The 14,527-nt window shown below is 48.7% G+C and overlaps 1 protein-coding gene across 1 annotated transcript in view; it reads right to left on the reverse strand.

The window, feature by feature from the left end:
- Positions 1-4,769: 4,769 nt before the first annotated feature.
- Positions 4,770-14,527, reverse strand: part of LOC120246904 (alpha-1-antiproteinase 2-like) — a 28,054-nt gene continuing 18,296 nt past the window's right edge. Inside the window, exons 2-4 of the mRNA XM_039254552.1 lie at positions 8,586-8,679; positions 8,409-8,519; positions 4,770-5,337 (exon numbers count right to left, since the gene is read on the reverse strand). Coding sequence (XP_039110483.1) covers positions 4,770-5,337; positions 8,409-8,519; positions 8,586-8,679 — 773 coding nt within the window. The remainder of the gene's footprint in view (positions 5,338-8,408; positions 8,520-8,585; positions 8,680-14,527) is intronic.

The following is a 14,527-nucleotide window of genomic DNA, read 5'->3' on the forward strand; positions in this document are numbered from 1 at the left end:
TTTAAATTTTTAAATGTTTTATTTATTTCTGAGAGAGAGAGAGAGAGAGACAGCGTGAGCAGGGGAAGGTCAGAGAGAGAGGGAGACACAGAATCCGAAACAGGTTCCAGGCTCTGAGCTGTCAGCACAGAGCCCAGTGTGGGGCTCGAACACACGAACCCTGAAATAATGACATGAGCCGAAGTCAGACGCTTAACTGACTGAGCCACCCAGGTGCCCCTATACACAATTTTTTAAAGTTTATTTATTTATTTTGAGAGAGAGAGAGAGGAGGAGGGGCAGAGAGAAAGAGGGAGAGAGAGAATCACAAGCAGACTCCATGCTGCACAGAACCCAAAGCACGACTCACTCCCATGAACCATGAGATCATGATCTGAGCCAAAACCAAGAGTCAAATGCTTAACTGACTGAGATACCCAGGCACCTTCGTATCTATAGTTTTTATAACACATCCATACTATTTTTTTAGCATGTTTCAGATGCATAGGAATGGCTCATATTTCCTTCCTGACCTTGGTTATTTGTGCTTCTTTTGTGTTTTTCTTGATCAGTCTCACCAATGGGTTGTTAATGTTATTGTATATTTAAAGAACCAACTTTTGATTTTCTTAATCTTATTTTACATTGTTTTCTATTTCATTAACTTCTGTTGTGTTTATTATTATTTCCTTTCTTCTATATCATTTTTTTTTACAAATAGTTTATTGTCAAGTATGTTTCCATATAATCTTCTATATCATTTTATTTGATACATGGTTTCTTTTCTAATGTCATCAGATGATGACCTCATCTTTTTTTTTTTTTTTTTTTACTGTATATACTAACATATGCATTTGAAGCAGTAAAATCTCCTCCTCAACACAGGATGAGATGTATCTGTAAAGGTTTTTAAAAACAGCTTTTTGAGATACAATTTACATACCATAAAACTCACCCACTGATGGTGTAGGATTCAATGATTTTTAGTAAATTGAGAGCTGTACCAATGTCCTCAGTTCTGGAACAATTCCATTGCTACAAAAAATGCAATAAGGGCTTTTGCTATCAATTCCGACTCTTTTTTTTAAAAACCTTAGACTGATATATATATATTTCTTTTTTAAGAGCGAATCACAGAGAGAGAATGTGAGCAGGGGAGGGGCAGAGAGAGAGGGAGACACAGAATCTGAAGCAGGCTTCAGGCTCCGAGCTTTCAGCACAGAGCCCGACGTGGGGCTCAAACCCACGAACCATGAAATCATGACCAGCGCCGCAGTCGGATGCTCAACTGACTGAGACCCCCAGGTGTCCTGCTATCAGCTCCTCCTCTTAAATCCAGCTGTGGGCAACCATTGATCTACTTTATGGCTCTGTTCTTTTGCCTTTGCTGGGTAATTTGTATGAGTGGAATCACATAATATTTTGTCTTTTTGCTCTGGCTTCTTTCACCTAATGTATTGTTTTTGAGACTTATCCACATTGTACTGTGTTATCTGATAATTCTTTTTTTGTTGCTGAATAATATACCACTATGTTGGTAGACCCCAATGATGTGTCAGCTGGAGGAGGAAATGATTGTATGACCTCTATTTCTACTTCTATCTGTCTATGTCCATGTTCATATCTATCATGTGCATATGTCTGTATACCTATACCTAATCCATTCATCCACCCATCCATCTTATGGAAGAAATAGGAACATGTTTGCATCCTGATAGAAAATGTCTTTGGGGCGCCTGGGAGGCTCAGTTGGTTAAGTGTTCGACTTCCACTCAGGTCATGATCTCGCGGTTCGTGGGTTCGAGCCCTGCGTCAGGTTCTGTGCTGACAGCCCAGAACCTGGAGCCTGTTTTAGATTCTGTATCTTCCTCTTTCTCTGACCCTCCCCTGCTCGCACCGTCTCTCTGTCTCTCTTTCTCAGAAATAAATAAAACATAAAAAAGAAAAAAGAAAATGTCTAGTAGATAGGGAGAGTTTGTGATCGTGAAGGTAAGGGCCAGGGTTGTTGGTGTGGTGTCCTTGAATGGGTGAGATAAAATACCACCAATGACATGGGTGGAGGAGGGGTGGCCCCAGCTAGGGGCATGACCAGGTCTCCACTGCAACACGAGGGAAGGTGGAGATGTGAGTGGAGCCGCAGGTGGGTGGGTAGATGATTATTGCCCATATTTTGCCAGTGAAAAGGAAATAAGGTCATCAGACGAGAGTGATTTGGGGCAGGAGGTGTTGGAGGTTAGATAAGAGGTGAAGGCATGAGAGCCAAGTTATGCAGTATTTACTCAAGGCTGTGGGAGCATAAAAGGGCTCATGTAGAGGGCGGCTGCTCCCAGGATCAAGTCCTCTTTTATGGTCTAGTGATCATGAATCTAAAATGAGACCCATCAGAAAAAAAAAATCAGTGGATATTTTTCAAGGTATATTCAGCAGTTAGAGTGCAGGCTTGGAACAGGGGTAGGGGTGGGGAGGGTCAGAGGGTTCTGCCAAGCAGGCATGATAAAGGCAGAAAGACAGAGGAGCTGAGGATAGAGCTGGCCGTGGAATTTAAGCAGGGCAAGGAGGAAGGGAGGGCTCCGGGAAGAGAGGGAGGCGGAAACTGGCAGTATCAGTGGATCACACATCCCAGTGGGGTTGGAAGCCTCAAGGAAGGAGCTGGGGGAAAAAAGAGGGTGTGGAGGCCACTTGGGCTTGTGGCGAGGTCGCTGGGCTGTGATGGAGTCTGTGCAATGACTGGAGAGTGAAGTCCCCAGGGATTCCCATCAGCTGAAAGGACACAGGCTCTGATTTTAGGGAGGACCCAGGGGCCAGAGGGTAACTAGTCCCCATCCCAAAGGCCAGTAAGGAGGAGCTTGAGAGCTTCAGCCCAGAAACCCTGGCCCCTGGTCACAGATTTTGGCCGTGGTTTACTCTTTCTGAATAATCACTTTTCTCATCTATGAAACAGATATGTGTTAGAATCAAGCAGCATTTAGGGGGGCCTGTCCCAGGGTGAACCCTCTGCTGAGCACCACCTGTCTACTATCAGTCGTGAGAATTACTGAAGATCGTGGGTGCCTGGGTGGCTCAGTCAGTTAAGCGTCCAACTTCGGCGCTGGTCATGATTTCATGGTTTGTGGGTTTGAGCCCCATGTTGGGCTCTGTGCTGACAGCTCGGAGCCTAGAGCGTGCTTTAGATTCTGTGTCTCCCTCTCTCTCTGCCCCTTCCCTGCTCACATTCTCTCTCTGTCTCTTTCTCAAAAAAAAAAAAAAATATATATATATATATATTATAATCAGTCTAAGGTTTTAAAAAAAAAGAGTTGGAATTGATAAGAAAAGCTCTTATTGCATTTTTTTGTAGCAATGGAATTGTTCCAGAACTGAGGACATTGGTACAGCTCTCAATTTACTAAAAATCATTGAATCCTACACCATCAGTGGGTGAGTTTTATGGTATGTAAATTGTATCTCAAAAAGCTGTTTTTAAAAACCTTTACAGATACATCTCATCCTGTGTTGAGGAGGAGATTTTACTGCTTCAAATGCATATGTTAGTATATACAGTAAAGAACCACGATTCTTTGACTTCGGTTTGCTGTCAGGCTTCGCCTTTAGCACCTGTCACTGATTCGCATTCCTTCAGTACTGAGCTCCTTGACCGTTCGGCTTAAAATTCTACCTGACTTGCCTCCCAGTAAAGACATGGACCCTCTTGGTAGCAAAAGAGAATATATCACCCGGCTTCCAGTTTGTACCCAGGCCAGGTGCCGTGAGCACCTCCACGATGACCCTTTGAGGTTGGGCCCTGCCTCCTCTGTCTCCTTCTGCCCCATGATCGTGCATCGCGCACTTCAGGTACCTGATGGAGGCTTGCTCAGAGGATTTGCTCGGGACCGACCGCACAATGGGACTTTTGCGAAGAGCTCAGCGCCTGCTCTGTGAGCATCTTTGAGAGAAGGAGTCCCTCACGCAGAGCTTTGCGGACAGGGCTTAAAAAGGAGCTCTGTGCAGGGACATGGCTGAGACATGGCAAAGCTTCCAAACGCAAAGTCATATTAAGTAGCTTTTCTTAGCAAAGAGAACCTGGAAATCCCTGGCACATTCAGCCACTTGTACAGAGACTTGAGACCCAGCTGGCCCCTCGTTGCCCCTGGGGCTGTCGGACACAGCCCTCTGTGTCACACAAAGGACACCTAGACCCCTCTCAGTGGGCACCAAAGCACCTTCACACAAGGCTGTCATTTGCTGCTTTATTGAGTTGATCATTCCAAGGAACACAGGTCCTCCGCAGTGCAGGGAGCAAGGGCACGAGAGAACTAAAAGCAGAGAGAAAAGTCCAGAAACCAGAAAGGGATGTGAAGCTGCCCGGGAGTCACAGAGGTCACGAGGGTGACACAGATCTGCAGATCCTCCCAGGAATGCTGGTGTTGGGACAGTGAGTTGGGCTTGTGAACGTTCAACTCTCCGGACGTTCGTGTGCTAATCTGTGCCCTGGGCGATAATGACTCAGGGGGATTTTGTACCAAGACCGGAAGAGAGACCGGGAGCTGTGCCCTCAGTGCACGCCCGCCCTCCCCTTCCTTTTCCTTCGGGAGCTCAGGACGGGGGAGGTGGAGGCTGGCGTGTCCTCTGGTCCCCTGACTAGGCTTTTGCTGTGGGATTCATCACTTTCCCCATCAGGAGAAGGCCTGGGCTGCCTTCCTTAAATGTTAAGAGCAGGAAAGGTCCGTGGTAATGAACCGGGGAGGGGTGGGGCCTGGGGTGGGACCGGAAGCTTGAGGTATCTTCCTCCTCATCTCCTTTCTCGTCCATGGTCAGCTCTGCTCTGTGCACCGCCTGCGGGGACCGAGTTCAGGGTGCTGATCGCAGCAGGGGCTGCTTCTCCTCCGGGGGCGCGGGGCGGGGGGTGGCCGCCCTGGGCCTGGGGCTGAGCTCTGACCCTCTGTTCGCTGGGGAGTAAGGTCAGGCGGAGAGGCTGTGGCCTGTGGCGCACAGAGCACTTCAAGGGCCTGCCACGGACTCCTGATTCTGTCAAGGCCGATGCGTGGGCGCGAGCGGGCTCCCTGCGTGGGGACCGTTTCCTCATCCAAAGGGATGGAGGATGCGGTCTCTCCCCATGGGGCCTGACTCATGGGTGGAGGGCTCACTGCCTGCTCTTCCGGTCCCTTTTCTACGGCAGAGCCCCCTCTGCCCCTCCGTGGTTCGTGCCCCCGGGATGCTCCCAGCTTGCATCGCTTTCCCACAGGAGTCTTGGCATTTCCACCTCCAAACGCCTCCCCTGCCCAACCCTTCTCACTGTCCGTGCTGCCTCTCTCGCTGGCCGTCTCATCCCCTGCCGGCCCCCCCCCCCGGGGTACAGGGGGGCCGTCCCAGAGCCCTCGCCTGTCCCACAAGGCCCCCGAGGAGCCAGACCCCGCTCACCAGGCACCGCAGACCCACTTCCCCTCTTGCCGGCTCCCGTCACGCCCCCTCCGCCCCCCGCATTCCCCCAGAGCTGGTTCACATTTCCAGGTATTTCCTCTTTCTACTCCCCAGAGATCCCACGGTGGTGTTAGGGCTTCAGGACCCAGTGGGGCGGGTCGAGGGGGGCTCACCCTGATTCTCGTGGAACCTGGAGGGGATGTCACCCCCTCCTGGAGGGGTCAGTATTGCACAAACAATGCCTGGCCTCACGCTGTCCCCAGAGCAGGGGTGCTTGCCTTAGGGGGGAGCCTGGGAAAGGGGGGCATCACCCCTCACCGCCAAATGAGGCTCAGCCCTTTCCTCTGGAGCAGCTGGGGTGCTGCAGTTCACAAGTTCCACATTTCACTTCCGCACCAGATGGGGAGCCCCTGGCGGCCAGGCCCTGTGTCCCCCAGGGCGCTGCGCGGCCACAGGCATCACCCGGCCCCCCGGTGCGTGCTGAATGAAGGAGGAAGAGAGGCTCACTATAAACGGCCCAGACACCTGGGATGTCTAACTTACCCTTGAAATCTTCATGGAGTTGGTTTGCAGAGAAATGCTTGTGATTCAGGCACGGCTATTGAATGTATCTGACAGGCCCCTTGAGGGCAGGGACCGCTCCAATTGATTGTTCCCAGATAGAATTTCAGAAGGTACAGCCTCCTCCTGCTACTTAGGGGGGTGAAGGGGGCAAACAGAGCTGAGGTCAAGTCACCTAACAAATGGCCCCTCGAGCGATCTCACTGCACGGAAGTTAATAGAGTAACACCCATATCAGCTGTGTTTACTGGGTGCCTTCAACGAACAGACCTGTGCCAGGCACTTTATAAGGTAATTTCATTTTGTCCTCATGGTGGCTCTGGGAGCTGGGGTGTCACAAATACCGGCTTCCCATCAATGAGAAAATGTGGGGTTGAAAAGGTTGAGTGATTTCCCCGAAGTCACACAGTTTCTTTTTTTCAATTAAAAAAATTTTTTTTTAAAGTTTAGTCATTTCTGAGAGACAGAGAGAGACAGAGTGCAAGTGGGGGAGGAGCAGAAAGAGAGGGAGACACAGAATCCAAAGCAGGCTCCAGGCTCTGAGCTGTCTGCACAGAGCCCGATGCGGGGCTCGAACCCACGAATTGCAAGATCATGACCTGAGCTGAAGTTGGAGGCTTAACGGACAGAGCCACCCAAGCGCCCCCCACACCAAAGTCACACAGTGTCTAAAGAGCAAGGCTTGAACCCAGTCTGATGCCATTGCCGCTCAGACTGGACGCTCACTGGGCCCTGCAGGATAGGAGGCTGTGTGTCTGTCTGTGTAGCCTTGCCCTGTTGCCTTGGCTGAGTGTGGCCCCGGGATGCGGCTGGGAGCCCACGTCTCCTATTTCCTCCTGGTTCACCTTATGGTGTCTGCACCTGACAAAGTACACTGGGTTCACAGCCGCAGGGAGACTGTTTGCCCTTGGCTTCCCTGTCTCCACCACCAGCTGAGCCAACAGTCTCCTAACAGCTGCAGGCACCTTGCAGGTGGGCCAAGCAGCCCATTGGCATGAGAGCTGAGTCCCTCAGTCTTCTCTAGGGAAATGGTGCTGGGGGTCCAGAAAGTTCTGTCTGGGCGAAAACCTCAATCCGTAGCTCAGTGTGGTTTGCTCCATGTCTAGTGAGCCAGGTCTTGGGTGGGGAGGAGAACACAGGGCAGGCAAGGTGCCTGAGCCCACAGTCTGCACCTGGGGTCATCCTGAGGAACAGAGGAAGGTTTTGTCTTCCAGGGGACATCCGGCAAAGTGTGCAGACATTTTTGGTGGTCGCACCTGATGTGTGTGTGTGTGTGTGTGTGTGTGTGTGTGTGTGTGTGTGTGTGTGATGCATGTGTTGCTGGCATCCAGTAGATAGAGCATCTGGGCATCCACCAAACATCGGATGACACACAGGATGCTCCCCCCACCATGGGTGAGGCGCGGTGTGGCCCTTGATGTGCTGAGAGAGAATGACGGGTGTTCAGAAGGCATGAGGCAGACAGTGCTTGGTGATTTATGATGGCGGTGGGTCTCCAAGGTCTACTTGGCAGTACTGAGGCCTCCCTGGAGCCCAGGTCAGGGATTCCCAATCTTCAATCTGGATGTGAATTCCCTGGAATCTTGTTAAAATAAAGGTTCTAAGTCAGTAGGTATGTGATGGGGCCTGAGATCTTACATTTCTGACAAGCTCCCAGATGAATCCAGTGATGCTCATCTTGAGTGGCTGAGGCCTTGCATACTTTGGGGAGCATGTGAATTGATCGAGGACATGACAAAAAGGAGGGAAATGCAGGTGGCTGGAATGCCACAGCCTCGTGTAAAGGGACCTGGTTCAGGCTCCTACTGGGTCACTCACTGGTCACAGTGAATGTATTGGTTAAAAGTTGGGAAGATAGCCAGCCAACCATGGCTTCCATGGGACTGTAGTGCGTGTATAGGTCTTATGCTAAAATGCATGGTGTGTTCAAATCCTGTTTGGGAAAGGCTGGAGAGTCCTTTAAAGCATCTCAGTGCTTTGAAATCCTAACAAGAGGGGTGCCTGCAGGACTCAGTGGGATAAGCATCTGACTTCAGCTCAGGTCATGATCTCATGGTTCGTGGGTTTGAACCCCCGCATCGGGCTGTGTGCTGACAACTCAGAGCCTGGAGCCTGCTTCAGATTCTGTGTCTCCCTCTCTTTCTGCCCCTCCCCTGCTTGCACTCACTTTCTCTCTATCTTTCAAAAATGAATAAGCCTTAAAAAATTAAAAAAAAAAAAGAAAGAAAGAAATCCTAACACGAACTGTAAATCTTTCTGAGGAAGATCTGAAACGTGATGGTGCACCATTTTCCATCTCTTGCAAGAGTGGTTGGCTGAGTCATGCCTAATAATTAGGGTGTGCACTGTCCCCTGCTCCCTCACATCATGGACCCTAAGACCAGAGGGGTCACAGCCCCCCCCCCCCACATTGCAGAGGCCGAGAGGGTGGCTGTTCCTGCATATGGGAGTAGAAATAGCTGGGCTTTTACCCTAGTGGGAGCGGCTGAGTCCACATGTCAAGTTTCTCTTTCGCGAGAGCCGCTTCCGCCTCCCTGGCCGTGCTGGTGTTGGGCAGAATGAAGACCGCGGGGGTGTTGCAGCTGGAGGGCAGACACAGGACGTAGCTGTGCAGGTGCTAGAGGTGTTGGCTCTGGAGCCAGCCTGGCCGGTGCATGGTGGGCACGAGGGCCGTGACCCCCTCGCTCACCGAGAAAAGTCTGAGCCCAGGGAGCTTTGGGTCAAAGAGGACTTTCCATTTTCCTGATAAGAGAAAGGACACGGCCAGCATTCATGGCAGAGGGCACTGGATGCAGATATTTCATGCTGTGTGCCGGGCATCGTTCTCAGTGCAGGCAATAGGGTTGTGCACAGAGATCGTTGTTGGAGGAGAGCTTACATACTGGGGGGGCAACAAGGGATAAAAGAAATTAAGGAGAACTGTGTTAGATGGTGGTAGTGCTGAGGAGAGAAATAAAGGGAGGGGGAGATAAGAAATGTCAGGGGAGGGGAGTTGTCATTTCACATAAAGCCTCCTTGAGAAGGTGACATGGAAGAAATGCCTAACAGGGTGAGGGTGTGATGACACGACAGGGAGAATAGCTCCGAGAGAGGGGATGGTATGTGCAAAGGCCCAGGGGCAGGAATGGTTCTGGTGTGTTTAAGGGACATTGGGAAGCCTATGGAGCTGGAGCAAAAGGAGTGAGAGGGAGAGTAGTAGGAGGTGACACCAGGGAGAGGATGGGGACCATCAATTTCTTCATGCATACACTGGAGGTATAACAGCTGCCTCATTGGGTATCTGTGAGCATTCAGTGAGATGCTCTAAGTGAAGCCTGAGCACAATGCCTAGCACATAGCAGTTGCTCAGTAATTGTTGGCTCTTAATTTTACTATTACAGTGCTTACTGCAACTCTACAAAATATGACACTGCACTGTTCGTTCCCTGGTATCAGCTGGAGAAGCTCGAATGCATTCTATAAGGAAACCGTAGGTTACAGCCCAAGGAGGTTTGTCAAGGCTGGGGTGAGCCCACCCCCTCCTTCGTTAGAGTTGGCTTTCTGCCTTCTCTTCTGGCAGCTGAGGCTCCTGACCAGAAGCTGAGGGGTCCAGCTCTGAGGGGCCGCATAGCCAACCTTGCAGGGCAGGAAGTGTGGAGAACCAGGAAGCTGAATTTCTGAGCACTGTAACCTTGACAGTGTTTGGATTCCAGGGAGGCGGGTGTTATACAACACAATAACCTCCCCTGTATTCAGAAGCCCACAGACTTGTGGGGATAGAAACAAGTAATCAGAAAACTACAATGTTGCATGTTAAGTCTTCAGAGTAAAGAGAGGAAGTGGCACCATCCCAGACCACAGAGGAGAGACAGGTTTTTCCTCTCCAGTGGCTCTAACCCTCTTGTTAACTGAAGACCCCCCAACTTTCAATGGGCAGCCCAAACCTCTTATGAGCTCTAGACCCATAATCCCAGCCAGCCATCTGGTCATCTCCATCCATGTGTCCTAGAAGCACCTCACACTCAGCAGGTTGAAAGCAAAAAACATTTATCCCACTGCCATCTACTTTGGGGGATGGTGGGTTGAGTTGCCAGACAAAATACAAGATGCTCACTTAAATCTGAATTTCAGAAAATGAGAAACAAATTTTTAAATATGAATATAACTATGTTTTACTTCTGAATTTGACAACCCTAGTAGTAGAGGCTGTTTAAAAAGGCTTCCTGGGGGTGGTGACTTTGGAGCTGAGCCCTGAAGGGGGGATTACCCAATGGCCGGGGACATGGAGGGGAGAAGGGGAGGAATGGGGTGAATGACCTGTATAGAGACCCACAGGCAGGAGAGATCACATAGTTCAGGAAGGGGTGTTGTTTCATGGGCTAGCCTCCGGCCCTCTTGGATAGAGGAAGGTGGATGGAGGGTGACAACAGATGTGGTTGAAGATGTCAGCTGGGACAGGTCATTGAAGCGCCTTGTGGTCCATCCCAAAGATGTGGAGCATGACCCTAAGTGTCCCAGTTGGGTGGGGGTCACTTACAGGTTCTCAGCAGTGAAGTTATAAGATCAAGTTTGACTGATAGAATGGTTACCCGGACTGCATGGTGGAAACTGGATTAAGGGAGGCAAACTACAGACAGGAAAGCCAGTTAAGAAGCAACTGCAGTTCTTTTGGTAAGAGACAATGTAGCCCAAATAAGGCGAGTGGCAGTGGAGACAGACGATGGGACAGACTGAAGAACAATTAGGGAGGAGACATCCACAGGTGGCAGTTCCAGTCTATAAGTGTAGTGCAGGAGGGAAAGGAGACAGAGGATCTTCCCAGATAGTGGTTAGACCTGGTTTGGGCAGGTGCATTCAGACTTAGAGGAAAGGAAATGGAAGACAGGATTCAGAGCGGGGAGAAACAGCTGGAAGAAATTCTTCTTGCTTGGGGCATGCTGAACTTAGGGCACTTCTTGGACATTTGGGTGGAGGTGACCAGACAGTAGGTGGGAGGTATGGGTCTGGAGCTCGTGAGAGGCTGGCACTGGGCACAGAGAGTTGAGGGTCCAGAGTGAAGGAGGGGTAGGGGCCACTGGAGAGTCAAACTTGCCCAAAGAAGATGACTGACGGAGAACTCTTTGGAATACCATCATTTAACGGGGCTCTTTGTGAGAGGGAGATATGCAAAAATGGCAGAGGGAGGGGGACCAGGAAAGGCATGCTGAGCCAACGAGAGGAAAGTGTCAGGGAGGAGAGTCCATAAAACAGAGTTAAATGTAGCAAAGCTGGGTGGACACAGAAGGACAGGGCTCCTGGCTTAACAAGGAGGTTTGTTTTTGTTTTTGTTTTGTTTTTTGAGGGTGGGTGGGAGGCAGATTGCAAAACCATTTGAGGTGAGCCCTACCCCAGAACTTGTGTTTGGTAGCATGGAAGGCAGCTTGGGACAGCCAGCGTGGGCAGGGCTGCCTTCAAGGGGGTGTGGCCCAGCTGTCCCATAGCTTAATGCTTTGTGGTCACCACCTTGAAAAGTGAGCAAGGGCCCCACATATTCATTCACTGTGAAACCCACAAATTATGTAGCTGGTCTGTGTGTGGGTGCCTCTACCTAAAACTTTGGTTGTGATAGGGCCTCAGCCTGAGAGGGAACAGGAATGTTTAGGAGAAGGTATCAGAAGATGGGCTGCAGGTACGGGAGAGGCAGGAGTTAAGTGGTAGAATTCTTGGAGAGGCAGCGAGAGTGGGACAAGAGACAGATGAGCTTTGTAACACACTGCAAAGGGGTCTGAACCGTCATTAGAGAATGTCTTACCTTTAAAGAAAATCTAATTGGCCAGAATCAAGACAGTGTTCGGGGTCCACTCCTGAGCCAGCTTCCCAATCTTGCAATGGGTCACCTTGCTGGTGAAGTGGTCCATCTGCTCCCTGGCTACTGGTTTGTTCTGGAAGGGGATGAGGAAGACCTCTGTGTGATACAGATTCTGGGCGATGTTGACGAGTCTGCGTGACAGGTACCGCTTCTGGTCCACAAATAGCATGCTGCCCATGTGTGGCTGGCACGCCCCCAGGGAGAGCAAGGGGTAAAGACTTGCTGACAGCAGTGCTCATGCACCATGCTGTCTGGGACCTGGGCAAGGGGAAACCCCAGAACCGCCAGTACCTGGGTGCGTGCTGCTGGCCTGGCCTGGAGAGCCAGCAAGGTGAACGGCATGGAGATGCCAGTGAGGAGAAGATGATGTTCTTGCCAGGGTTTGCAGCCACCATCTGCCTGTACAGGCTGGAGGCCAAGTGGGAATTGTTCAGGAAGATTGAGGAGGCTTATGGGGTCACTGGGGTTGGGTGATTTCCTTGGTCTGGAGCCCCTTGGCCACAGGCATGAAGACCCAGCCTAGCCACCAGTAGCCAGAAGAACAGAGTAGGGCGCTCCATCCTGGACACAGAGACACAGAGCATCGTCACCCAGTCCAGTAGGGCCTGGGACCCCAGAATACTTTCTGTTGCTCTCCTCCTCCATTGAGCGCCCTGCGGTCAGCTTAAATGGGAAGTTCAAGGGGAACAGTGAACACTTGGGTAAGATGCCAGCTTTGGAATCAGGTAGACCTGAGTTTGAATCCTGACTCTGGAACTGTGGTAATCTCAATGTGAGAACATGGTGGACAAAACACAACGGATGTTCGGTAAAACCATAGGTGTTATACAAAAGAAAAAAAAAAAAAGTCCTAGCTGTACCCTGCAGGCTTCTTTAGATTTTAGTTACAATAAATTCTATTTAAAATATAATAGTCACAGTATAAAGATTCAGCTCCTACCTGCTCACTCAATCCTGCTCCCCAAAGGTAATCAGTTTTAAAAATTGGTGTATGTTGGCCTCAATTTTTTTGTTTGTTTGGGCTTGTATATGAATTATATGAATTCAATATGTGATATTTACACACAGAACATAGCTATATGTATGAATAATTATATGTGCACACTTCAAATGAAGTGGGATTACATTTTGCATGGTGTTCCATCACTTTTTAATTTGATACACGCTACATGTATTTTACTGTTTTGTCAGTAGGTGCCCATCTCCTTTATTGTGATGGTTCTATGTATTGCATAGAGAGTATTCACTTGCTACAAGTCATTATATCATCTTCTATTGGTGGGTATTGATTTTTTTAAGTTTTTAAAAATTTATTTACTTTGAAAGAGAGAAAGAGTGAGTGAGCTGGGGAGGGGCAGAAAGAGAGAGAGAGAGAGAGAGAGAGAGAGAGAGAGAGAATGAGAATCATAAGCAGGTGCCACAATGTCAGCACAGAGCCCAATGTGGGGCTCAAACTCAGGAACCTGGAGATCATGACCTGAGCTGAAATCTAGAGTCGGATGCTTAACTGACTTAGCCATCCAGGCGCCCCTGATGGGTGTTGATTTTTTCCCCATTATGTTTCAAAAATGCGTCATGAAAAGTGTGAATGATTTTGTAAGGTTCATTTACGAATTTGGCATGCATTTAAATTTCCTAGGTACTACCAATTGGCCATCCACAAAGTCTGAACCAATTATGTTCCTACAAACTCCAGGTGAAGCTGACTCCTACACCATGTTCTTTCTGATCGGATATTGGCATCATTTTATTGTTGACTATGTAATGGAAATGGCCTTTTGCTATATATTTTTTAAATTGTTGTTCGGTTGCAGGAAATTCTTAAGTACATAACAAATACTGAGCCTTTGCTGGTCAAAGATGCTGTGAATGTTTTCTTTGGCCAGTCTGTCTTTGTCTTTCATCATAAAGAAGTTCTAGCGCTTTACGTACTCTGACCTGCCAACAGTCATACTAATGAAAGACTCTCATGTCCCAAGATTATAAAAAACTGCACACACAGTTTCTTTTTCAAGTATTTTTTTTGTATTTTATAATAATGTGTTTATCCCTTTAATCTATTTGGAATTAAATTTGGATTTGGTGTGACATGGGGATCATAGTATCCCATTCCTCAAATGTGCAGTGGTTTGAACTGATAGCACTTAGAGGACTAAACCAAAGTTTCCTCGTGGGTTTGAAAAGCCACCATTGTTCTCTATAGAAGTCCACTTAGCACAGATTTCTTCTGGACATTTTTATATTGTTCCTATTACTTACTTGCTTATTTTTCTGCGGGTACCATCCTGTTTCGATTATTGTAGTTTTTAAAATACATTAGATATTTTGCAAGTCACTTTTGTCTTCTTTTTCAAAAACCATCAGTTATATTTGTGAATTTATTCCATCAGATGGACTTTAGAAATGATTTGCAAATCGAAAAAATTCCACATGGGATTTCAATAGGAACTATTAACTTGAGGGAAAACAGCTCTCTTTCTAAAAGTGAATCTTTTAAACTAGGTTGCAATAGAGCCTTCTAACAATTTAGGCCTTTTAAAATTAGTTCTTTTTCCCTCATACAGGTCATTCCCCTTTCCTGTTACACTTGCATTTCCATATCGTATAATATATTTGTGCCCATTTTTTTGTTTGCATATCAGCTCCTAAGTATCGACTTCCCACCTCCCACCATACTGATCGATCAGGAGGGCGGGAGCTGATCTGGGACGGCCAAACTCTTCCTTCAGAATTTGTACCTGAGATTTGTGCCCCTGTTCTGTG

The sequence above is a fragment of the Hyaena hyaena genome, unplaced genomic scaffold (genome assembly GCF_003009895.1).
Source record: "Hyaena hyaena isolate Hyena2069 unplaced genomic scaffold, ASM300989v1 scaffold_493, whole genome shotgun sequence".
Lineage (NCBI taxonomy): Eukaryota > Metazoa > Chordata > Mammalia > Carnivora > Hyaenidae > Hyaena > Hyaena hyaena.